The 26,661-nt window shown below is 36.3% G+C and overlaps 1 protein-coding gene across 1 annotated transcript in view; it reads right to left on the bottom strand.

Moving 5' to 3' along the window:
- RP1 (RP1 axonemal microtubule associated) overlaps positions 1-26,661 on the bottom strand; it is a 310,652-nt gene that overhangs the window by 135,350 nt on the left and 148,641 nt on the right. Inside the window, 3 exon segments of the mRNA XM_036031115.1 lie at positions 6,360-6,446; positions 12,291-12,490; positions 24,729-24,860. Of these exon segments, the coding sequence (XP_035887008.1) occupies positions 6,360-6,446; positions 12,291-12,490; positions 24,729-24,860 (419 nt within the window).

Genomic DNA, 26,661 nt, shown 5'->3' with positions numbered 1-26,661 from the left:
AACAAACAAATAAAAAATCAAACACAACCATACCCTCCCAGTGTAAATAAATTAAAAATATATCTTATTTTTTGTCAGATGGGCACAAAATATTATTTTGGTGTGCTGCAGAATTTTACTAATTAGATTATGTGTCATGAGGTGAGAAAGGTTGAATATCACTGTTCCAGACAAAAACTACCCAAAGCCCTGACTTTTGCTTTGGCTCTGACACAGAGCTACAGAATGTGATATAAAAGAATCAGTATAGCTGAGAAAAAAAAATGCACTGATATGAAGCTCCAAAGCCAAACCTTATGTTGAGATAGATATGGAAAAAGAAAAAGGGTGAGTTTCCAAAATTATTTTTTCATTGAAACATACACTCATTTTTCTCCTAAAATAAATAAGTAAATAAAATGTTATAGAACAGCAGTGTCTTTTTCATATAAAATATTCAGCACTTGCTTTAATTTCCTAAATTAATAGAAACAGCTTTAGGACTGGCTTCAACAGAAACAACTTTGTTTGCTGAGCTCCCCCTGCTGATTTACAGCAGTGAGTATTAGCTGTTTCACAAGAATACATTACCATTAAAACTTACTCATGGTTTCTTAGAAACCTAAAATTCCTGAATTATTTTAAGAAATTTCAACCAAGCAGTTCAATACATGTCCTAAAAATAGATGACTGCAACAGACATAGGATGGTATTTACAATGTCTGAATTAACACACTGAGGTTATAACACCTCCATCAGGTTACCCAACCTTTATGTTCAGAATCTGAGAGAATGAAAAAAATCAATTTACCTCCTTCAATAATTATTTTGAAAGGCAGATGTAGTGAGAGAGGCATTTTCACTAAGATATGACAATTAAAATTAAAACTTGAAGGAAGATTAAACCACTAGTTTATAGTTGGGTTAATTATGGAATGAACTTTTTGAAGACAAGAACTACATCTTAGTCATGTTGGCAAGCTCAAACTTCTAGCAGAAACTCTTCCACAAAGTGGATGCTCTAGCAGTATTTGATGAAGTAATCTGACAATGAGTACAATTGTGTATGCCTGTATGTATCTGTGCTATTATGTATTTTAACATCAAAATCCATAAAGGAGAGAACTGTTGCTCTCTTCCTCCCACCCAGAAACACTGAAATAAAAGGAAAATTATCTTGGTTCTGACCTGTCTCAAAATATAGAATTAATTTGACTAGAACCATGCTAGTCCCAGTAAGAGGAAAAAAAGTCCTATAAGAAAAGGGACATATTGATTAAGAGGAATATGTAAAAGATATAAAGACTATTGAATAATTCTCCTGGGCAGTGAATATAGATGAGATGAAATTTATTTAGCATAGGGATAAACTCGCAGTACAACTGCAAAATATAAGGAAATGAAAAAATAACTGAAGTTTAATTATCAGACAGAAGATGGTAGTCATATTCCCAGAATTTTTTATGTATACCAGAGAAGAAATGGTCATAAAAGATTTGTCAGCATATTTATCAACTGACTTTACCTAAACAAGGTCACATAACTTGTATCTGAAAAATTAAACCCTGGTTCTGTAATTCAGTTGGTTAGAGCATTGTCCTGATACATGAAGGTTGTAGGTTTGATCTCTAGTCAGAGAACATACAAGAATTAACCAATGAGTGCACAAATAAGTGGAACAAGTCATTCCCTCTCGCTCTCTCCCTGTCTCATATCAATGAATAAAAAATAAAAACCATTAAAAAACAAGTAACCTACTTCAGCTTTGCAAGTACATATTTTCCCTCTCATTAGGGAACAAAGCATTTTATAAATAAATAAGTAAGTAAGTAAGTAAGTAAGTAAATAAAATTATACAGTATTTCACAATAATCTATGTGCAGCACTGATAACAGAAATACGTTATCTTCAAATAACTATCCACTCACCATCTCTCCCTACTCTGCCAGTACTCATATGTCTCCACTTTTTAAAGTCCTTGTGGAAAAGCCCTTCTCAGTTGCTTTAGGGTACACATGTATCTTTTTTAAAAAAGATTTTATTTATTTATTTTTAGAAAGAGGGGAAGGGAGGGAGAAAGAGAAAAATCAATGTGTGGTTGCCTCTCATGTAGCCCCTACTGGGGACCTGGCCTGCAACCCAGGCATGTGCCCTGACTGGGAGTCGAACTGGTGACCTTTTGGTTCACAGCCCACGCTCAGTCCACTGAGCCACACCAGCCAGGGCCACATGTATCTTTCTTATTAGAAACCTACTTTAATTAGAGCCTGAACATGTAGCTCAGCCTTTAATTGCCCTCTAATTATTGTATTTGCTACTTATTAATTTTTTTAAAATCCTTACCTAAGGACATGTCTATTATTTGAGAAGGAGAGAGAAACATTGATCAGTTGCCTCCCACATGCACCCCAACCAGGGATTGAATGTGTCCTGACTGGTAGTCGAACTCACAACCTTTTGGTGTAAGATGACATTCCAGCTGAGTCATCTGGCTAGGGCTATGTTTGCTATTTTATTTTTTTCTTCACCCTAACTGAAAGCAGAAACCATGGTTGATTCTAATTTTGTATCCTTGCACAGGCTAAGGCCAGAACAATAATGAGTTCATTTTTTTCTTGCTATATCATCATAACCCCATAATTCACCACTTTTCTAGGTTAAAACATTTCCTTGGGATCAAATGTTGATCACCTCTCCAGGAACTCTCCATAGCCCTGGAGAGCTCAAAAGAATGGATCAGCACGTAAGCTAGTCACTTTCTAAATCATATAAACCCTTATATATATTTTAACTATTATTGGATTCATACAAACATCAGTCACACATCCAGATGTGGAACTGTTATATAAGTTAGTCAAAGATGGCTTCTGTATATTGTCCCCGAGTTGATTATTTCTTTCCCGAAGACAAACCCATTAGCTTAAAAGCCCACTGGCAGCAATCTCAGATTTAAAATTTTACAAATAGTTCATATGACAGATAATATGAAAAATGCTTAACTCCACTAGCTATAAGGGAAGTACAAATAAAACTACAATGAGATACCACCTCATACCTGTTATAAAGTCTATTATCACTAAGGTAAGAAATAGCAACTGCTAAAGAGAATATGGAGAAAAGGAACTGCTTGTGGAATGTAAATTGGTAGAGTCACTATGGAAAACAGACTGCAGATTTCTCAAAAAATTAAGAATAGAGCTACCACATAATCCATCACTCTCCTCCCTGGGTATCTACAGGAAAAGCTCAAAAACATTTTTTTCATAAACATGCATGTACCTCTATGTCCATTGAAACATTATACACTCTAACGAAGACATAGAAACAACCTAAAATTTCTCTGATGGATCATTAGAGAAAGGAGACGTGGTTACATACATGCAATGGAATACTACTCACTCATAAGTAAAGATGAAATACTCCCATTTGCAACAACATAGATAGAAGATGAAAGTATTAAGCTAAGCAAAATAAGTCAGATGGAAAAAACAAGAGCCATATGATTTTACTCATTCATATGTGGATATAAAACAGAAAGCAACAGGACCTCCTGTCAAGATGTCAGAGTAGGTAAATGCTATATTTGCCCTTTCCTCCCAGGGCCATATCAAAATTACACCTAAATTATGGAATAACTACGCTTGACAACCACCTGAAGACTAGGTGAACAGAACTCCTACAACTAAGGATATAAAGAAGCCATGTCAAGACTAGTAGGAGGAATAGAGATGCCAAATGGGCTGGTCACACTCCCATGTGTGGCAGTTAAGAACTGGCAGGAATATCTCATCTACGGAGCAACCCCCTGAAGAGTGAGGATCCAAGCCCCACACTGGGATCCCCAGCTGAAAGCACCATGTAGAAAGAGAATTCCTCTCCAGTGCTGGGAAGAGAATCCCTCACAATACCTGTCTATGAAATTCATCAGGAATTTCATGCAGGTGAGATGGGGGGCTTCTGTAGACCTAGGTATCCTTTTAGGGCTCAAGAACAGACTGACTTAGTCACAAACACTAGCATTAAGCTCTGAGAAGGGACAGCAGCTCAAAAAGTGCTAGGGACACTGGGGAGGAAATGAACTGTCCAGTTTCAGGGCAAGTATTAGAGGGCATCTCTCTCTAGGAATAAAGTGCCAGCAGGAGACATTGTCTCACTGTTGAACCCTCCCCCAAACCAGACTATAGGCACAGGTGGGTGCCACATCTAATAATCCACTAGCCAGGCTAATACCATTATCATCCCACCCTGTTGATTCTCTGAGACCCTGTTCTAGCCATTTCACACACCTAGCCCTAACCTATTTTCAAGGCTAAGTCATACAAGTGGCCAGCATGCACTGTGGACTTTCCTAAAATTTATCAAAGGTCCACAAATTCCAAACAAGAAGTGGTTGGTCTCACTATGCCTCTTGCTAAGTGGCCCCAAGCCCAGCACTAATTCAACTGGCCTCAGTTCATAGCATAACCACTCAAAGGCATAGCTGAACTGGGTCTGTACCACAGTCCCTGCCAAGAGGCCCCAGAATCAACAAGTCTTATGGCACGCTTCAAACCACAAAGGAGCATCACATAATTAGCATCATGAATGACACATACAAAGAGTAAACTTGGTAGGCACCAGAGCCTCACTAAAACAAATCCAACTCTATGTGATCAACCCTTCACAACAGCATTCTACTATAGTCACAGCTAGTCCTTATAGTCAGTCAACCTGAAGGTCAATCTCACCCACCTATGTGCCATCAGCAACTAGGGCTCAGCTACAACAGAAGGGTGTACACAACCCAAACAAGAAACACCCCTGGAGCAGCCAGCTCAGGTTAACAGAGAGACTGTTCCTGTGGACCCAACTGGACAACTACTACATAAGGCCACTATTCTGGCCTGGGACACATAGAAGCTTTACCTAACACATAGAAACAAATACAGGGAAGCTGTCAAAATGAGGAGGCAAAGAAGCATGTCCCAGATGAAAGAATAGAACAAAACTCCAGAAAAAGAAATAAACAAAATGGAGACAAGCAATCTAGTAAATGCAGAGCTCAAAACACTGGTTATAAAGATGCTCAATAAACTTATGGGAAGAGTGGATGAACTTAGTGATAACTTCAACAAAGAGATAGAAAACAGAAAAACAGAACTAGGAAACATAAAAACAACATAGAACACAAAACATAAAAATGGAAATGAAGAATAGATTAACTGACATAAAGAATCAACAGTGGAGTTGATGCATCAAATTGGAGCAGAAGATCAAATCAGAGATTTGGAAGATAAGAAAGCAAATAATACCCAATCAGAACAGCAAAAAGAAAAAAATCCAAAAAATGAGGATATCTAAGGAGCCTCTTGGACAACTTCAAGTATGTCAACCTAGGCCTCATGGAAATGCCAGGAGGATAAGAGAGAGCAAGGAATGAAAACCTATGTGAAAAATAATGGTGGAAAACTTTCCCACCTGGTGAAGGTAATAGACGTAGAAGTCAGGGAAGTACACAGTCCCAAACAAGGCGGACCCAAAACGGCCCATACCAGTACACATCATATTCAAAATGCCAAAGGTGAAAGACAGAGAATCTTAAAAACAAAAAGAGAAAAGCAGTTAGTTACCTGGAAGGAAGCTCCCATAAGACTGTCAGCTGATTACTTAACAGAAAATTGGCAGATCAGAAGAAGTTGGCAAGAAGTATTCAAAGTGATGAACAGCAAGGAACCACAACCTAGATTACTTTACCCAGCAAAGCTATCATTTAGAATTGAAGGACCAATAAAGAGCTTCTCAGTCAAAAAAAAAAAAAAGCTAAAGAAGTTCATCACCACCAACTAGTACAGTATTACATAAAATGTTAAAGGGCCTTCTTCATGAAGAGTGAAAAAGATAACTATATGAATAATAAATTGGCAATGAATACAAATCAATCAACAAAACTAAAAATGAAAATAAGTGAATAAGCAGAACAGAAACATTTTCACAGATACAGAGAACATTGTGGTGGTTGCCAGATGGGAGGGCATTGGGGAATGAGTGAAAAAGGTGAAGGGAATAAAAAGTAGAAATTGATTGTAACAGAGTAGTCACAGGGATGTAAAGTACAGCAGAGGGAATATAATCAATAATATTCTAATAAATATTTGTGGTATCAAATGGGTACTAGATTTATTGAGGTGATCACTTAGTATGTCACATAATGTCTAATCACTGTGTTGTACACCTGAAACTAATATAATATTGTATGTCAACTGTAATTGAAAAATAAAAAATATTTTAAAATTTTGTTCACATTAATTATAAAAATTAGGAATATGTTATCTTTCTCAATGGTTAAGGATCATGCTTGTGTTTTTTATAATAACTATGAAGCCCAAAATATAAAACATTACCCTCTGCAAGTTCCACTCAGGCTGTTTGCTGGTTCCATCATGTCCTATCCTTATTTTATATATCTCTCCAATGTCTCTTATTTCAACCTGAATGAAATGCAAAGAAGAATTAGCAGACTGTTTTAAATTAAGCACATTAAATTTTTCTTCCTATAAATGATTTTTTGCTGTTGTTGTTCCTAATAGTTGAAAAGTTCTTAGGGACCCTTCCAGAGTTAATCCCTTGCAAGAAGCTATCAGTAGATTCCACAGACATGAAATACAAGACCAAAATATCATGAGACATGACTAAAAATATGCAGGAGTCAGATGAAAGAATAGGATAAAGAACAGACATATGCTCAGTTCTCTGGCAACCACGCATTTCTCACTGGAAACCAATGTCTTTTGAGCTGAGTTCAATGACATAAAGATGAGTTTTAATTTTAAGAAGAAAATAAAAAATTTTCATCAAAGCTAAATGCAGTTAGTTCTATAAGCTTAAGGAAAAGTACCAATGGGTATAGAAATTCCTTTTACTTTAAAAATCCTTTAATTTGACTCATAGGCTAAGGCAGAAATGTTGAAAGTTCAAGGAAGAGAAGCAAATCTGCCCACACAGTATGTATACTTGGCTAGTTTTTGATATGACCCAAGAGTATTTGTTAACCTAGGCAGCACTGTGAAAAAATTGACTTTGGAATCACTTAAAGCTCAATTAATATCCTGGCTGTTGTAACCTGAGTAGAACATGTTGTTTTACATTTCCAGTCCTCTATTTCTTTACCTGCTGAATGGACATAATGTCTACTGCATATGGTTTTCAGTTCAACTAAAAAATTGTTTGTTTAATATAATAATATAAGCATTATGCAAGTTCACTGACATGCAAAGATGAAAATAAAGGCATAGTTCTTAATTTAGAGATATAATCTAGTGAGGGAGACAGATTTATAAGCTGACATTTTCTGTATAGTAAGATAAGGCTAAGACACTGAACTCTATGGTGTCCTAGCCATAGGTGAAAAAAGGTAAAATGACACCTTATTATTTAATAGCTTAAATAAGAGTAAAGCCATCAGAACTCCTCTTTTATAACACTTCCCATACGTAGAAATTCTCTTAACTGCTCACTGCCACCACTACCACTTTCTCCCCACAGACTATAGAGCAAGACCAGGCCTGTGGCTATTGTGATACCAGGTCAGCAAGGATTATGCTAGCACTGCCTGAGAGGCAGGAACAAAGGGCTCTTAGTCCCCCAGAGCCAACTTCTCCCCACTTTCTTACACCCAGAGCTGGTATCAATGGCAGAACTCAAACTAGCTATTCCAGCAGACATAGCTGTTATCCCATAGAAGTTACCCCATTGTTTGGGCCTCATTTCTCTCTGAAAGATAAACCAACTTCTAAATGTACTATATTTGTCCCAAGTATCTATCAGCATGTAAGTGTAAACTTTCTTTTTCTATACATGCTGAATTAAAAAATAAAAATAAAAGAATAACTAAGAAGTCAGGTTACCAAGTATATTTGACTTCATGCTTGTTTGCCTGTTACTCTGGAAAATGAAACTACTGTGCAATGAGCTCACCTCCGTGCCAGCTAGGGGGCAAGTGCCTGACATGCACTTTCTCTTCCAATCTTCACAGTAGTCCTGTGAAGTGTAAAGTTTTTTTAAAGAGTCTTCTTTAGAGAATGAAAAAAACTAAAAAATGACATCTGGCCAAGATAGAGGTGTAGGTATATGCTCTTTGCTTCCTTGCACAACCAAAAGAAGGACAACTGCAAATTTAAAAACAAAAAATAACCAAAACTGCCAGAAAACTGAACTGTATGGAAGGAAGTCTCACAACCAAGGAGTTAAAGAAGAAACATTCATCCAGAACAGTAAGAGGGGTGGAGATGGGCAGCCTAGAAGGAGAGGACTTGAGGCAAGGTGGCAGCTGGAGAACCAAGCTGAGCGAGGTGGTGGCTGGCAGACTGGGCGGTCCCATATTTGCATGTAGATAAACTGGGAGGAAGAACTGGGGAAAAAGACAGACTTGGAAACCCAGGATTTTAGCACAGGGAAATAAAGCCTCAAAACCTCTGACTAGAAAAACCTGTGGAGTTGTGGTAGTGGGAGAAACTCCCAGCCTTACAAGAGAGTTTGTTGGAAAAACTCACAGGATTTTAGAATATACACAAACCCACCCACCTGGGAATCAGCACCAGAAGGGCCCAATTTGCTTGTGGGTAGTGAGGGAAGTGACTGAAAGCCAGGAGAGAACTGTGCAAGCAGCATTGTTACCTCTCTGACCCGTTGCCCACTTACACCACCACAACACAGCAATGTGGATTGTCCAGCCCTGGAAAATACCTAAGGGTCCATCCCTTACTATGTAACAGGTGTGCTGAGACAAAAAAGTATGGTCCAAACAAAAGAACAGATCAAAGCTCCCCCCAAAATACAACTAAGTGATGAAGAGATAGCTAACCAATCAGATACAGAATTCAAAAAACTGGGTAATTAGGATGCTCACAGAAATGGTTGAGTATGGTCCCAAAATAAAGGAAAAAGTGAAGGCTATGCAAAGTGAAATAAAGGAAAATGTACAGGAAACCAACAGTGTTGGGAAGGAAACTGCACGCAAATCAATGCTCTGGACCAGAAGAAAGAAATAAACATTCAATCAGATAAGAATGAAGAAAAAACAATTCAAAAAATGAACAGAGATCTAGGAACCTCCAGGACAACTTTAAACATTCCAACATCAGAATCATAGGGGTGCCAGAAGGAGAAGAGAAAGAACAGGAAATTGAAGACTTATTTGAAAAAATAATGAAGGAGAACTTCCCTAATCTGGCAAAGGAAATAGACCTTCATGAAGTCCAGGAAACTCAGAGAGTCCCAAAGAGTTTGGACCCAAGGAAGCACAAACAAAGGCACACCATAATTATATTACCCATGACTAAGGAGAAGGAAAGGATCTTAAAAGCAGTAAGTGAAAAGGAGACAGTTACCTACAAAGGAGTTCTCATAAGACTATCAGCTGATTTCTCAAAAGAAACCTTGCAGGCAAGAAGGGGCTGGAAAGTATTCAAAGTCAGTAAAGGCAAGAACCTACATCCAAGATTATTCTATCCAACAAAGCTATCATTTAGAATGGAAGGGCAGATAAAGTGCCTCCCAGATAAAGTTAAGGGAGTTTACCATCACCAAGCCCTTATTATATGAATTGTTAAAAGGACCTATTTAAGAAAATGAAGATGATAAAAAGTATGAACAGTAAAATAACAACAAACTCATACCTACCAATAACTGAACATAAAAAAACCAAAAACAAACTAAACAAACACCTATAGAAGGAACAGAATCAGAGAAATGGAGATCTTATGGAGGGTTATCAGCTAGGAGAGGAAATGGGAGACTGGGGGGAAATATACAGGGAATAAGAAGCATAAATAGTGGGTATAAAATAGATAGGGGGAGGTTTAGAATATGGGAAATGGAGAAACCAAAGAACTTACATGTACAACTGATGGACATGAACTAAGGTGGGGGAATACTGGTGGGAAGTGGGGTGCAGGGTAGAGTGGAATTAAGGTGAGGAAAAAAATAGGACAACTATAATAGCATAATCAGTAAATATATTTTAAAATGAGAAAAAAAGGTTAAGTAATTTGTCTAAGAATACACAGATGGCTACATAGCTGGGAGGCTCTCAAGTAAAATTCAAAACCAAGCTTATTTGAACAGAAATATCCCACTGTCCTCAAAAATGGCCATGTGCTCACTTCAGGATTGGAAAAAAGAATGAAAGACTAATTCAGAAGTGGCAAATGATGATGGTGAAAAAGAACAAGGGAATCAATGCTCACAGAAGAGAGAATAGATAGGAATGAGATGACTAGTCCTAATTTGGTGTTATCAAATATCAAGAGGTCCCAGTTGTACTGTGCCTTAATCCCTAGACTGGTGCTGCTCAAACATTAGTGTATATATGAATTACATGGAGATCTTTTTAAAATGTAGATCTAGTGTGGGGCCTAAGATTCTGCATGTCTAATAAGCTCCCAGGTGATGCCCATGCTGCTGGGGTCCACTAGGCTCCTAAAGGCTTAAATACCCGTCCTTGATCTCTACCATTGAAGTAGCAGCTTAGAGTTGCTTAAGTCCCTGCTCTCACTCCACAGTAAATAGGAGAAGCTAGAGGAAAACATGTGCTGATTCCATTGACGAGGATTTAGAGTCTTCAATAATAGTCATGTTCATAAAGCATTTCCCATCTACTAGATACAGTGTATATCACATACATCCCCAGGCATTCTTTTAACCTCACAACAAGCCTTTTTAGTAAGTATTTTACACGCCATTTTTACTAAAAAGGAAATTAAAGATTAGTGAAGATAAGCAAACTCTTCAAGGTCACAGAACTAATGAGTGGTCAGTCAATCTGGCTTTGAACCTGGTCTCCATGACTTAAGACCTTTGTTCTTAAACATTTACTAATTTCCTGTAAGTCAATAGGATTTTTAAATATGCATATATATTTTTAAATATATATATATAATAAAGAAATATATATATATTTCTTTTTGTCATCAGACTACTCTGAAATTTAGAAAAAAGAGACACATATTACTGCCTCTATCCTGTATGGAAAAAAAAAAATGTGGCCTGTGGAAAATAAGTGATATATCCAAGGTCACATAGTGAATATATTGGAAAGCTAGGACCCCAATCCAGCTTACCTGATCTGCAGTCTAGTGCTATAACTGCGATTCTCAACCTTGACTGCTCTTGGGGAGATTCTAAAAACCTCAGTGCCCAGGCTGCACCATTGACAAAATAAACCAGACTCTCTGGATGTGGAACCGAGCAACAGTAGTTTTTAAAGATCCCCAGCTGATTCCAATGTGAAATCAACACTGAGAATCTATACCATCCTTTCCAAGACTGGACTCTAGGTAAATTATTCCAGAAAAACTTTAACAGGATTTACTACCACATAAATACATATATCATAAGATACAGTATGGATCATCATAAACCTCTGCAGGGTGGCCTCATGTTCTAACCATAACATATGTATAGTGAATTCTAAACAATCTTTAAATCATCTTTTGAAATGCATATGTGCACTGAGCAAAAGTGTTCCTTCATTACTACATGGCAGCTTTTTGTACTAAAAATTAAATGATCTCAAAAGTAGAATGTCAGGATCTGTTCTGAAGATGTAGGAACCATGTGGGTGTTAGAGATTGGTAGGTCCTGCAGCCTCAAACAGCTTTGCCTTCCAGGTGACTTGAGTTGGCCTCAATCATTCTATCCAGTCTTATGATCAGAAGGCATATTCTCCTGGGAGCACAACTGATGTTTAACAGCTCTCACCCTGTTGGGGTGGGGTGAATTAGTGAAGTGGAATGCAATTGTCCTAATTAAAATCTGTCCAAAACCCTGAGGAACTAGGAGGCAAACAGCAATCCTCAAAACAATGCAGCCCAGTGTTTTCTGATGCTAAATAAAGGAGATAATCAAATGGGCATGGACAGAGCCTCAAAATATAGCCTCTGAAGATGCCAAGAAAATGAGTTCACACCATACAGTTCAGCTGACTGACATTTAAAAGTATATGCAAGTATACAAAGAAGTGTTTTCTTTATCAGAAGAATGTCTAAACCTGGTTATATTTGAGTTGAAGTTGATGGTGTATGAGGGCAGTTTCAAACCAACAGTCTAAAAAATGTCTTAAAAAAAGCAATTTCCTTCTACAGCTTTCTTTGTATAAGATATGTTAGAAAAAATGTTTTCTTTAATGATTACAATAGGCATTAGGATAGTTTTTGGGAATTCTAATGGACTTATAGATTTATCTTATACAGGACACACACACACTCACACCCTTGTGTATTATAGAAATACCTTTGAAATGTTCAAAACAGTATATTACTGTTGATATTGTTTACCTGAAATTCATCCTCCTGTCTTGGAAGGAAGAGCTGCTCTGGGCTGTCCTTGCTAAGACTTATTGGTCCAGTGACTCCTTCATCTCCATACACCCAGAGTGTGACGTTGGCTTGAGTCCCTGTGTCTCCCGTCAGCACTAACACTTTCCATTCATCTTCTGACAGCAGAGTCTTGCTGCTCTGGGAAGGTCTGATTTCTTCTATGGGGGGAAAAAGCATTAGTGGCAGCTCAGCTGCAATATCAGGCTGACAGAATCCTTTGTCACATGGAGTTCAAGGACATTAAAACAGAGCAGGGAGTAGAGGGGAGATCAGGGAAGCACTGAACTGCTACAACTCCAGGGAGTTGATTTGTGCTCATCTCCTCATAGCAAGGTTCTGGTCAAGTGAAACAGAGCTACTGAGGAAAATTCAATTAGCACAATAAACTTCTGAAATGCCTGGCAATCTCTCACTTATCATCAACACTTCAACATGGATGCATGCTGGAATCTGCAGCCTGTGTCCACAGATTTGTCATAAAGCTGCCTGCCAGGCTTACAGGATTTTAGACAGAACTACCGCAATAAAAAGCAAGAAAGAAAAGTGGAATTAAAACACATCTTCAAATGAGATGTAAAAATAGCTGTTTGAGGAGAGAGAAAAATTCTCTGAAATAGTCCTGGGGTAAAAAAAAAAAAAAAACAAAAAAAAAACACCACCCTACTGGAAAGAGCAATGAAAGGATTTGGAACCACAGACAGAATTTTTACAAATGCAAATGTTTTCTGAAGTGCTTAGAGCAGGTGAGTGTGTGGGGGTAGGGCCCACACAGCAGTGGTGTGTCACAAGACAGCCTCCATCAGACAGGAGGTACTGAACAGCCACTCCTTATTTGTAAGGGATGCTTATAGAGTGAAGTTCCCAACTTACTGTCTTCTCTGCACACCGTTTAGCCTTTAGCCTCCTTAAGGAGATGAAATACTGAGAGCATTTCCTGTGCTACGCTGCACTGGATTATCTAAATTGCCCCAACAACTGCATATTAATTCATAACTGATATTTCCAGGTAAAAATATATTACAGACTTAGGTGATGAGATAAATTTCCTTATTTCAAGTGGTTAAGAGGTAGCCAAGACTCTTCCTACATTTAATCCTGTGTATTGAAACAATAGGCAAACTCAGGAAGAACCTAGGATCTTGAGACAGCATTAGCAATGACGGCAACAAATCCAGCAAGTAGATAGTTATTTCTTGCTATAATAAACACTTTTTAAAATTTAAATAAAATACAATGCCCCAAAACTCTGCATTCTAAGAACTCACCTTTATTTTTAAAAGTTACTTCCTCTCTGCTGTTGCAGATATTTCTATCTTATAATTGTAAGCATTTTTCTTTCATTATAATAATAATTACCATTTATTAAGCTTCTAGTATATGTTAAGATCTGTGTTGAATGTTTCATATTCATTTCTTACCCATGAAGTAAGTCAAATTATGTTGTGGATATTAAGATGAGAAAAATAGACAGAGGCCAAATAATATTCCCAAATCATATAATAAATGATGAAATGTCTAACTCCGAAACCTTGGAACTTAAGCTAGATGGGTGTTATGTGTTCATCTAAACACAGGACACAAGATTCAGCAGGACACAAGATTTTATTCAGTGCTAAGCACTGTCCTAAAAACTTAACATTCATTGCTGTGTCAACATTACTCAGTCTTCACACTAGTCCTATAAGGTATTGTCCCCTGTTAAATAGATGCACAGACCAGGACTCAGAGGTTAAGTAACCTGGTGATAGCTCACAGGGGACAAAGAACTAATGGCAGTAACAAAGAACTAAGTTCCACTCCCAGGCAGAGGACGTTTAAATTGCATGACAGCCTGGATGGAATGTCAAAGGTAGCTGACCTGGAAAAGTTCACAAATATTTTTCCAACAAAATTGTATGACACAATTTAATTTTAAAAAACTCAAATGTTTTATGTGAATGCCTGAGTACCCTGACTGCCATTTCTAGCCAAGCACAATCAGGGACCTGGCAAACATACTTGAAATTTCTTCGGAGCCCAGACAACAGTGCAACCTCTATTGATGGAACCTCCATGGCACATTCACGAGTCTATCCCAGCGAGTAACTGGGATACTCTTTAGGATGCTAATCATCTACTTAATGTCTTATAAATATCTTACTCATCTAAAAGGATCCTTTTTACTCAATTCAAGAAACTATGATTTCCTATTATTTTCTGGGTACTCTGTTAGGTTCACTTCTCTGTAATATTAATGGCAGAGATTAAAAGTTTGAAAGATAAATAATGACAGCCTCACTCTGGACACACACACTATCTAGGACAACAGGCACAGATATTTGAATTTCAAACATGCAAACACATGCATAAGAAACAAAGAAATATGACAAAGTTCAGATGTAGCAAAGAGGAAGGAGTGTGGTAACTGTGGAAGGTGGGCAGGAAAGGCTCTTAGAGGGAACCACAGTGCTGGATGTAGAAAAATGAATCATATTTTTTCAGAAAGTAGAAGGGAAGGGTATTTCAGCTAGAGGGAATAGCATGTCCAGAACGTACAAAGGCTTGAAGTAGCAGGCATTATGAAAGAACTACACAAAGTGATATGTATCTGAACATAACAGATCACAAAAAGTATTGGGCATGTGGACAAAAGTGGGCACACCTTTGTGCAGGCAACTGGGAACAAGTCGAGATTCTATATTATGGTGTGATGTGTGACCTGAGTATTATAAAGATCAGTCTGAAACAGGGTGAGCTGTATGTATCAGGGAGAGACTGAGGCAGGAAGGCTAGTGAACAATGTACAATGGACAAACAAACCCTGGAATGGGGTCAAGACATGATGGCTACTTGGCTTTAGTTTTGGGGGGGTTCAAATACAGACATATTCATGTATGTGTGTATGTGTGTGTGTGTTTAGCCTGTTTGATTTAATCAGCAAATGTGTGAATGGTCTCTAAAGCCTCATCTTTTGGCTCTAACTTTTCACAAACATAACACATTTGCTCAAGCATAACACATCATCAGGGTGCCCTCATGTTACAAAATTTATGGTTTAATAGTGTGTAATCTATAATATAGAACAATGTATTATAGTTAGCACTGTTATCAATTAAATATGAATTCCATCTAATGCCCTGATCTTTTGTAAATAAACCAAATTCCATTAGTCTCAGATCATAAATTTATCCATTTGAGAACCACAGAAGCAGTTGCTTTTGTTGACTAGAGGTTTAAAATATTCTAAGTTGGGAGAATATCTGATGTGAATTCAGAATTAATCATCTGAATCCTTCCGGGCTCCCTAAATAAAATCTATAGTACTTAAAATTTATTCAGAAGGCTCAAAATGTTCTTAATGAATGTGACAGAACACATTAATTAAGCACCACTCAACTTGACTCAGTCAAAATAAAATAAAATAAAGCTAAGCTACCTTTGTGCTGCTGATCTCCTAAAGCTCTGAAGAAAGAATATAAATTACACACAGTAATAAACAAAAATTAGTCCATTTTGTAATTCATCAGTTGATCAAAGTTGAGGTCAACTAAAGGCATAAATTACTATTAGAGAGTCTGATCATAAAAGACAAATTGTATAAACTTTTGTGTGATTTTCAAGACAGTATTTAAGAAAGCTAATTTATACTAAAATGTAAAGCAGAAATTAGAAATTAATATCCCTTAATATTTGATACTGCAGTGTCATAAAAATTATTATTATTTAGCCTCACTTTAAATATAAAATTATCTAGAAAAAGTTAAGAAGTTAAAGTATTTTCTCTATAGGTATCATATAATGTAAAAGTCTATTTCTAAAATACTAACATGAATAGTCTCATCTTATTCATGAGTCTGTCAGTTTCTTGATATATGATATAGTAGGCACTTATATAGAACACCAGAAATACAAAGATAGTAAGGATAGCCAACAAAAAGAAAATAAGATGAAATAACCAAGGCTATCTCAACATGCTAGAATGTTTTACTGATACCAAGAAGATAAAGAAACTAAGTTATATCAAGGTAAATATGTAAATTTGGTTCAAAAATCAGTTACATGTTTTTGTTAAAAGATATTATGAATATAATATTCTAATGATCTTAGTATATAACAAGAGTGCAATAAAGATGCCTAAAGTGTGTATTCCAAGTAAAACCATATTAACAGATATAAGGGGTCCATATTAAAGATATACCATTATTCTAACTGTTCAGTTTAAATGAGAAGACAGGCTTCTACTTAGAAAGCCACATTTTAAAAGAAATATTCATGGCTTTCACTCAAGATGGTAGCATAGGTATACATGGTACTAGCATCCTCCCACAACCACATCAGAGTTACAACTAAACTATAGAACAATCATCATTTAGAACTGCCTAGAATCTAGCTTAATGGATGGCCTATAACTATGGATTAAAAAGGCCACATGGAAACTTATAGGAGGGGCAGAAACCTAGAATGGGCTGGTCCCACACCCACATGTAGTGGATACAATTTGGAAGGATATGTCAGCTGGGGAACAGGGGTTCCAGCCTCAGCCAGGTCCTGAGTGCCAGGAAGAAAAGTCCCAATAACTTCTGGCTGTAAAAGTCAATGGGGATTGTGGCTGATGGAGGGGGAGGGCTTCTGGAGTACTTTGCAGTTCCTCCAAAAGGGACCACACATGGACTTACTCAAACTTACCCCCTCTGTGCTCCAGCACTGGGGCAGCAGCTTGAAAGAAACCAGGGACATATGGGGAGGAACTGAAGTGTCTGGCATCAGGGTGAGCTGGAGGGGCAGCTTTCTCTAAGACGAAAGTGCTGATAGAGGCCATTGTTCCTTTTCTGAGCCCTCCCCCAACAAAGTCAGCAGGCAGGCACCAGATATGAATCTCTATCACACTGGCTCACACTGCTCCACTCTCAGCTGGTAATTACCTTAGACTCTGCCCCACCAAACTTTCAGAACTACTTTATTCCAGAAGCTTTCTATGAATGGCCGATTTTGGCTGATTGGTCAGACTTTCTAAAATCTCTCAAACAAGCAGCATCTGAACTCAGCATACCCTGAAATTCTTGTTAAGTGGCCCCAGGCCAAGCCCCAGAGGCAGCTAGCTTTAGTTCACAGCTTTGCCTGAACCAGGCACCTCCAAGCCCAATACAAATAGCCACCATCTTCAGATTACTTTATAGCTCATGACAGGTGGCCCTGAGCAGAACATAGGTGGTGGCTGACCTTGACCTGCACCTCCCAGGACAGCTTCAGACCACAAGCGAAATATCTCCTCAAGTGATGTTCTCAAACAGCAGACTCAGTGGGGCCTCCAGACCCTGCTGATGTAAACCCCTGCCCTGTGGAGGGAACCGTGTACAGCCAATCCTTCTTGGTGGTCACAGTCAGGAATTGCAGCTGATTGGGCTGGGGGTAAATTCCTTCCTCCATTGACATGTCAACAGCAATCAAGGTTCAACTAAACAGCAAGGTGTACACAGCCCACACAGGGATAGGAGGAGGTGGGTAGTCAGGTGCACCTCGAGTGCCCAGATAGGTTGAACAGGAAGCTGTGCCACTAGATCCTGTAGGACAACTACTTTATAAAGTCACTCTACCAAGCCCACCACACACAGCAGCTCTACTTTAATACGCATACACAAACATGAGGAGGCTGCCAAAATGAGTAGGCAAGGAAGCATGTCCAAGATGAAAGAACAGAACAAAACTCCAGAAAAAGAAATAAACGAAATGGAGACAAGCAATCTATTAGATGCAGAGTTAAAAACATTGGTTATAAGGATGCTCAAAGAACTTAGGGAAAGAGTAGATGAACTTAGTGAGAACTCCAGCAAGAAGATAGAAAACATAAAAATAGAACTAGAAAACATAAACCAGAAATGAATACATTAACTGATATGAATAATATATTATCAAGAATCAACAGTGGAAATGATGCATCAAATCAGAGCAGAGGATCAGATCAGAGATTTGGAAGATAAGGAAGCAAAAACACCTAGTCAGAATAGCAAAAAGAAAAAAATCTAAAAAATGAGGATATTATAAGGAGCCTCTGGGACAACTTCAAGCACATCAACCTATGCATCATGGAAATGTCAGAAGGAGAAGACAGAGCAAGAAGTTGAAAACCTATGTGAAAAAAATAATGATGGAAAACTTTCCTAACCTGCTGATGGAAATAGACATACAAGTCTAGGAAGGTCAGAAAGTCCCAAACAGGATGAACACAAAGAAGCCCACAGCAAGACACATCATAGTTTAGTTTAAAGACAAAGAAATAATTTTTAAAAATTGATTTTAGAGAAAAAAGAGGGCGAGAGATGAAAAAAATCAATATGAGAGAGAAGTATTGATTGGTTGCCTCTTGTAAGCTCCTGGATGGCGGATTGAACCCACAACCTAAGTATTCACACTGACTGGGAATTGAACCAGCAACCTTTCAGTGTATGGTACTACACTCCAACCAACTGGGCCACCTGGCTAGGGCAAAAAAGAGTGTATCTCAAAAGCAGCAAGAGAAAAGCAGCTAGTTACCTAAAAAGGAACTCCCATAAGACTATCAGCTGATTTCTCTACAGAAACTTGGTGGCACAGAAGAGGTTGGCAAGAAGTATTCAAAGTAATGAAAAGCAAGGACCTATAACCAAGATTACTCTATCCAGCAAAGCTATCATTTAGAATCAAGGACATATAAAGAGCTTCCCAGGGAAGAAAAAGCTAATGGAGCTCATCACTACTAAACCAGTATTACACAACATGTTAAAGGGTCTTCTTCAAGAAGAAAAAGAAAAGAGAAGATAAAATATGCATAATAAAATGGTAATAAATACATATCTTTCAACAACTGAATCTTAAAAACAAAATAAATGAACAAGTAGAACAGAAACAGACCCATAGCTACAGAGAACATTTTAATAGATGCCAGGTGGGAGAGATGGTTTGGGGGATGGGTGAAAAAGGTAAAGTGATTAAGATGTACAAATTAATAATTACAGAATAGTCAAGGGGATATTAAGGCACAGCATAGGGAATATAGTCAATAATATTGTAATAAATATGTGTGGTGTCAGATGGATGTGAGATTTGTTGCGATGATCACTTAGTAAGTTATTTAATGTCTGATCACTAGGTTGTACACCTGAATTTATTATAACATTGTATGTAAATAGTAATTGAAAAATTAAAAATCATTTAAAGTCGCCCTGGCTGGCGTAGCTCAGTGGATTGAGTGCGGGCTGGGAACCAAAGTGTCCCAGGTTTGGTTCTCAGCCAGGGTACATTTCTGGGTTGCAGGCCATAACCCCCAGCAACCGCACATTGATGTTTCTCTCTCTCTCTCTCTCTCTCTCTCTTTCTCTCTCTCTCTCTCTCCCCCCACTCCCTTCCCTCCCTAAAAATAAATAAATAAAATCTTAAAAAAAAAGATTTCATTTAAAGAAATGTTAGATTAAAAAAAATCATTTAAAGTCAAGCATTTAAAACTAAATAAATAAAAATAAAGTAAATATTCACAAAGGTAAATAATTTAAACTTACATAGGTAGAAACCATAAAATATATTTGAAATAAGAGAATATACTAAAAAGAAACACTAATCCACCTTATAGTATAGTTATATAAAGGAAAAATATACTAAGAAAGAAAGAGAATATACTAAGAAAAATTGACAAGGTTTAATTTATAAAAGAGGTTACTGACTTTTCATGGGTCAAAAGAATTTAAAAGGAATAGGTATTTTGTTCAACACTAAAAAGTACTTTCAAGTGGTTAGCATTACATGAAATGAAATCACTTATTACTGCACACTTCATGTGAACTTCTACATTCCTTTTGCCAGACCAAAGTTCCATTCAAATTCTCATTCCACAATAAATGAAAACTTATGTTACCTTCACATTTTAACTTACTACAATAGCATGACCCAAAAAACCTAGACTTCACTCTGGATATTGAGTGCTATTGTTTTTATATTACAAAGAAACAAACGTTAAGGTCAGAACAAGAACAATCACTATAATCCATTACCTGGTAATTTCATTTATAGAAGTTATTTTAAATAAATAATATAAAATTATAAATGAGTGTCCATTGTAAGTTATAAATAACTTTTTTTGAAAAAAAATGCCCATAGTATTTAATGTTATGAAAAATGCTTATAGTGCTTACAATCTTTTATTAATTAAAAAATGTTATACCAAATGTAACCTATATATGTGTATATTTATATATATATATATATATATATATGTATGTAAATATGTATGAATATTTAAAATGCTTTTTGGAGGACAATAAGAAAAGATAATTTTAAATTTTTTCTTTATGTTTCATGTATTTTATTTTTTTCAGAATAAACAAAATCTACTGTGACCTCCCCTCCCTTTAAGGAAGATTTCAGCATGATAACAGATTTCATATTATTTTGCTGAGGTATCTTTGTTTCTTAAAGAATTGGCATCTAAAAGGTTTAAAAAGAGAATATTCTGTGGCTGATATTTTGTTACACATTAGGCCTTTCCAGCAACACCAGTGAAACACAATGGACAAAGGACTAGTACTGCTGCTGCCCTGCTCAACTTCCCATGCACACAGCAAGCTCACCTCAATTCAGAGCTGAGACTTCAACCACATTTACCTTCCTGGGCTTGTCTTCTCATTAGTGAAAATAAGAGGTTACAGTGAAGATTTATAAAAAAAATTTCAGTTCAGAGCATCAAATTTTGTCTCCTTCGTTCCAGTGTTTTTAGGTGCAATGTTTCCAAACTTAAAATTATATCCCAAACACTTTAATAATTCTTAAAATAGAAGTCTCAAAAGCATTTATGAATAAAATGATATAGAATTTTGGATTAGCTTTAATCCAGCAGGGGTTATATGGGGCATAGTGTGAAGGACCGTAATGGGAACAAGATTATGCATATAGTCATACTTCGGTACTGGTCAGTTCCAGAGCTCATCAAACCCTATACTCATCACATTTTGATGAGAAAAAATGTTTCATCATTCAGCACTTGCTCAGGACTCATCATACTTGGTAGAACTCGTGTGAGTCGTGATGCCCTGCAAAAGAAAATGCTTCATCGTTCAGTACTTGTTGGTTTCAGCACTCATCATGAGTTCTGGAACAAATTAACAATGAGTACCAGGGTACCACTGTATACTGAAAATTTTTGAAGCAGAGAAATAAGTATGTGAGGATTGATTAGTTGATTCTCTCTACTTTTGTATATGTTTTAAACTTTCAATAACTGAAATTTTTCTTTACCAAAAATAAGATTCTTTCCTCAAAACTAGCATCAAAATTCAACTTGGCCATAAAGGAAAACCCTACAAATTTAATGACATAAAACTCTATTTACTACTACAAAAGCACTATTTATTGTATATATTGTATTATAAATTCTAGATGTTTGTCTCCCTTCATGTAGATGAGAAGTTTCATCTTTTCTTTCCTAATACATGAGCATTTTGAATACAGAGGTCAGGTTTATTTTATCTATATTACCTAATCCCCCAAAGTACATACACCTTGCCCTATCCTGAAAGTAGACTGACAAATATATCTCATTCTTCAGGAATGAATAGTTGGTTTTGATGTATTTAGAATATAAAAATAAGTTTTCTAAAGAACCTTTTAACTAACTTAGTGAATGGCTAATATAATCCAAATCTACCTAGCATGACAGGTAAATTGCAAAACAAAGAGGAAGATATTTCTCAAAGAAACATCTTTTTAAAAAAATTCTCTTTTTTAATTTTTAAAAGATTTTATTTATTTATTTTTAGAGAGAGGGAAAAAGAAAGGGAGAGAAACATCAATGTGTGCTTGCTTCTCGTGTGCTTCCTACCGGGGACCTGGCCCACAACCCAGGCATGTTCCCTGACTGGGAATCAAACCACTGACCCTTTGGTTTTCAAGCTGCCACTCAATCCACTGGGATTGAAAGTGGGTTGGGAGTGGGAGAAATAGAAGGGAAGTTTAAGGGTACAAACTTGAAACTAGTAGACATAAGATCTGGAGATCTAATGTATAGTATATTGATTATATCATCCAGGGCAAAGAACCATCTTTTAACTGCTGAAGATGTTTAATAGAAGTAGAAAGAAGACAACTAAAGAGAGTTATGATCTAATTGCTCAGTCTTCTAACTAATATTAATATGTAAAGATATTTTTCCCCACTTGAAGGATGCTTATAAAAACCATTTCTATTGCAACCACAGAAGGCAAAATTTAAACAAATCATGGCCATTTTTTCAGGTGACATTTGCATCCGAAAAGCTTTACCACCTAGATTCCCAGGAATTAATGTCCAAAGACAAAGTGTGTGCTATACCAATGCTTCAAATATCTTAATTAATGAATTAAACAGCTTAATTAATAAAGTTTAGTCTTTTCAAAGCTTTTGGTCCACTCTCCATTTCCACTGTATTGCTATTAACCACATTAAAAAATTATGTCTTTTTACAATGAATTAATGAGGAATTTTATTTTGTGCCTAGCATGCCTTGGATGTTTCCTTCATCTAATTTATCTATCTTTAACCTTATGTTTTTGTGGGAACTATATAGACATTTTTCCAAAGAAGATATACAAGTGGCCAGCAAGTTATTAAAAAGGTGCTCAAAGTCACTAACCACCAGGAAAATGCAAATCAAAATGAGACCACATCACACCTGTTAGAATGGCCATCATCAAGAAGACAATAGATAACATGGTTTGGTGAAGCTGTAGAGAAAGAGAACCCTTGTGCACTGCTGATAGTAATGTAAATCGATTTGGCCACTATGGAAAACACTGTAAAGGATTTTCAAAAAATTTAAAATAGAACTACCATATGGTCCAGCAATTCCACTTCTCAGCCATGAGAAAGAAGGAAATTCTGCCATTTGCAACACATCAGCTTTCATTAGATGAACTTGAGGACATTATGCTAAGCAATATACAAAGACAATTACTGTATATCATTTATATGTGGAATCAAAGAAAAAGTCAAACTTGTAAAAACAGAGAGTAAAATGTTAGTTACTAAGGGCGAGGGTTGGGAGTGGGAGAAATAGAAGGGAAGTTTAAGGGTACAAACTTGAAACTAGTAGACATAAGATCTGGAGATCTAATGCATAGTATATTGATTATAGACAACAATCTTTTTATAAACAAAAAAGTTACTAAGAGAGTATATCTTAACTATTCCCACCACACACAAAAAAATGGTAATTATGTGGCATAACAGAAGGGCTAGCTAATTCTACATGGGCAATTCATAGTACAATATATAAATGTACAAATCAACATATTGTGTACCTTAAATTTTTGTTAAGAATGTTAACAATGGTAACATTTTAAAAATGTTTTTGCCAGATGAGACAATTTTCATAAGATATATAGATTTTTCTTTTAAACATTTTGCTAACTCATAAAAAGTATCTACTCCCAGAGATTTCAGCTAGTATGCTATTTTCAGCCAAGTAAAACTTTGCTAGAGGCAGCCATCCCAAATTGAGGTGCCATTACTTCCTGACACAAGATTAAATTCTCCTTCTGTACAAATTTTAACTAAACACATGTTTCTCATGCAGCATGATTTATCCCACTGCTCCATGGATTCATGACATGACATGGGAATATAAAACTGGGCCTTGTCCATACAGCAAAAATCAAAAAGCTAATTTCTCTTTGCTGTGGTTGATACAACAGAATCATAGGGTTGTCAGCAAAAGACATCTATTTTCTGTTGCTGTCTAAAAAAAAAGGGAGCACACTCAATACTGATTTTCAAAAAGCACATTTTGAAGGTAACATTATAATTTATCTATTTCTCAAGATAGATTTTTAAAAATGGTTCAGAGACTGTGGTTACTATGTCAGTTTACCCCAAAATGACTAGATTCTGATGCACAGAATTTGTCAGATATCATTCATTTTACTTCTCAGTCCGATTGAAGGTAATACATTTAAAAGCAAGAAAAATGATCAGATTAAGCATAGAAACTAAAAATTCAAACCTCTGAGGCCTAGAGTACTTTATCAATGCCTAAATTTCTATATCAAAGAAATGGAGATTACTTTTGTTGTTTTTAGACTTGGGTGAGAATTTCCTGTTACTTTTAAAATATATTCCTAAAATATTTTGTCGGTGATAGTTCAATATGATGTCATAATTTAATGCTACCTTATTTTCAAGTCATTGTTCAGGAATAACATTGAATTCAAAGTAAAGAAATAAGCAAACTTTTAAGTATATGTGTTTTACAATATAAAAATCAAAGCACAAAAAAAGCAAGACAGCAGCTTAAAAGCACGATCATGTGGTATAATGAAACCTATATGTTAAAAATAACTTGGTGTTATTCTCGAGGTTATCCACAAAGTCAGCACAAATAAACCAAAATAATAATAATAATAAAAAGCTGTTGCTTACTTGTAGTTGAAGGAAGCAAGGAACCTCTGGCCTCATTTTCTGGTGGTAATTCTTTCTGTTTTTTTGACTCCCGAATCTTCTCCTCCACTTGGCTGGGTGTTGCAGACATCCCCATTGGGTTTTCTCTGCCAACTGAAATTATGATTTTAAAAGATGCCATACTCTCAAAATCATTTGTTTCTTATCAGAAAACTCACCATATGTTCAGCTATGCAAGTTTAAGTTTTGCTATTGTCACCAATTCAATGCCTAGTCAAAGCCTTTTACTCTGTATTACATAGTTACCAGAAAAGAACTTTTTATCCTTAGCGGCAGGCTATGCATGAATAGTATTCCTGTAAAATTTATTCACTTCTTTGTAAATCAAAGCAATAATTTAATATCACAGTATGAGTCCAATGACTTATTCAAGATATTCCTTACAGATTCTAAACAGGAACTCCTTTGATAATATGGTTTTGCTTTCATCTGAAGGGAAAACTGACAAAAACATCATTTAAATGATACTTCATATGACTTTACTAAAATAAGAGAATCAAAGAAATATACCTGTACCTATGAATGAAAAAAAGCATTAACTATTTTTCTGCCTTTTATTTAGAAGCTAGTTGTTTTGGTATCTTGTTGAGGAATAGATATCTCCAACCTAGTTGAATAATGACTCCAATTTTATAATATACGCTCATGAATGCTATTTCTATTTTGGGTTTCAAAGTTTAAGTATTTTGTGTTTTATTTTTAGAGATCGGTCATAGTACAGCCATTTAAAAATGCTACTAATTCATACTATGATCATCAGATTTTAGAGGCTTCATCAGCAATGAAAAATTATACAGGTGTCTGATTCTACATAACAATAAATAATAGCAGATATTTCTTGATACCACAATTGCACTAAATAATTTAAGATGACTCATATAATATATGTTAGCATGAGAAGGAATAACAACCTCATAGCTATACCTAACAGGGATTAGCAAAACAATCTCATGGAGTGATGGCGCAGATTATTACAGTGCTGGTATCTGGAGAACTGCCCAGACGCTATCGTCATGTACATCCTTTAAGGATTATAAGATACAGTTTCTGACAGTAACAAGATTTTTAAACACAAACTCTGTAACAACATGTTTTTCCATGTGTTTTATTTGCAATGCAGTGCTTGGGCACTGGAGACTGATGCTAATAAAGAAACTTTAAAATGTTAAAAGGAAGATCAGATAACTAGAAATATGTATGCTGAGGGTAAATAACTCTTAGAGAGGGAAAAATGTATAATTTAGGGAACGTTTTATTATGACCAATTCAGAGATCCATAATTAAGGGTCTACCTTATTTATTAATGTAGACATCTGGGATCTACAAAGACAAGACAAACTCTCTTCCAGTCACTTCCATAAACATAAAAGCAAGTCAATGAATAAGACATGCTTTTGACATTAATAAGACTTAGAGCCCAGAGGGAGAACATATTAATAATGGTACCTATTGGTGAGTGCTATAGACACACAGACATAATACCTCAGGAGCACAGGAGAGAAAACAATTAATGTTGCAGCCTCAAAACCAGAAACAAGCACTTAAAGGGCTGCACAACAGGGTTGGCTTAAGCAGACTGTGAAATGGGAATAAACATCTTTCATCTCTCTCCACTCCTGACAATGGCTTCTCAAGATTCTACCTTATCCTCAAAACAATGACAATTTTTTAAAAATAAACACAGTAGTTGCTTTAATAATAAAAATTCAGGGCCTAGAAGCTGTTTTTTGGAAAGGTCACTAGGGTGTTCCTGTCCTGTACAGTAGGCTTTCCATGCTACCTTTGGGCCTGGTTGGGCACAGATGGAGGTCCAAGTACCAAAATCCAAGTACTAAATGGACCTCCAATAGATTCACAACCAACTCTGAACTGGAATAACTCTTACCATTGTACT

The sequence above is a fragment of the Phyllostomus discolor genome, chromosome 7 (assembly GCF_004126475.2).
Source record: "Phyllostomus discolor isolate MPI-MPIP mPhyDis1 chromosome 7, mPhyDis1.pri.v3, whole genome shotgun sequence".
Taxonomy (NCBI): domain Eukaryota; kingdom Metazoa; phylum Chordata; class Mammalia; order Chiroptera; family Phyllostomidae; genus Phyllostomus; species Phyllostomus discolor.
Note: the sequence above shows the minus strand (reverse complement) of the source record. Positions and strands in the feature narration are given on the sequence as shown.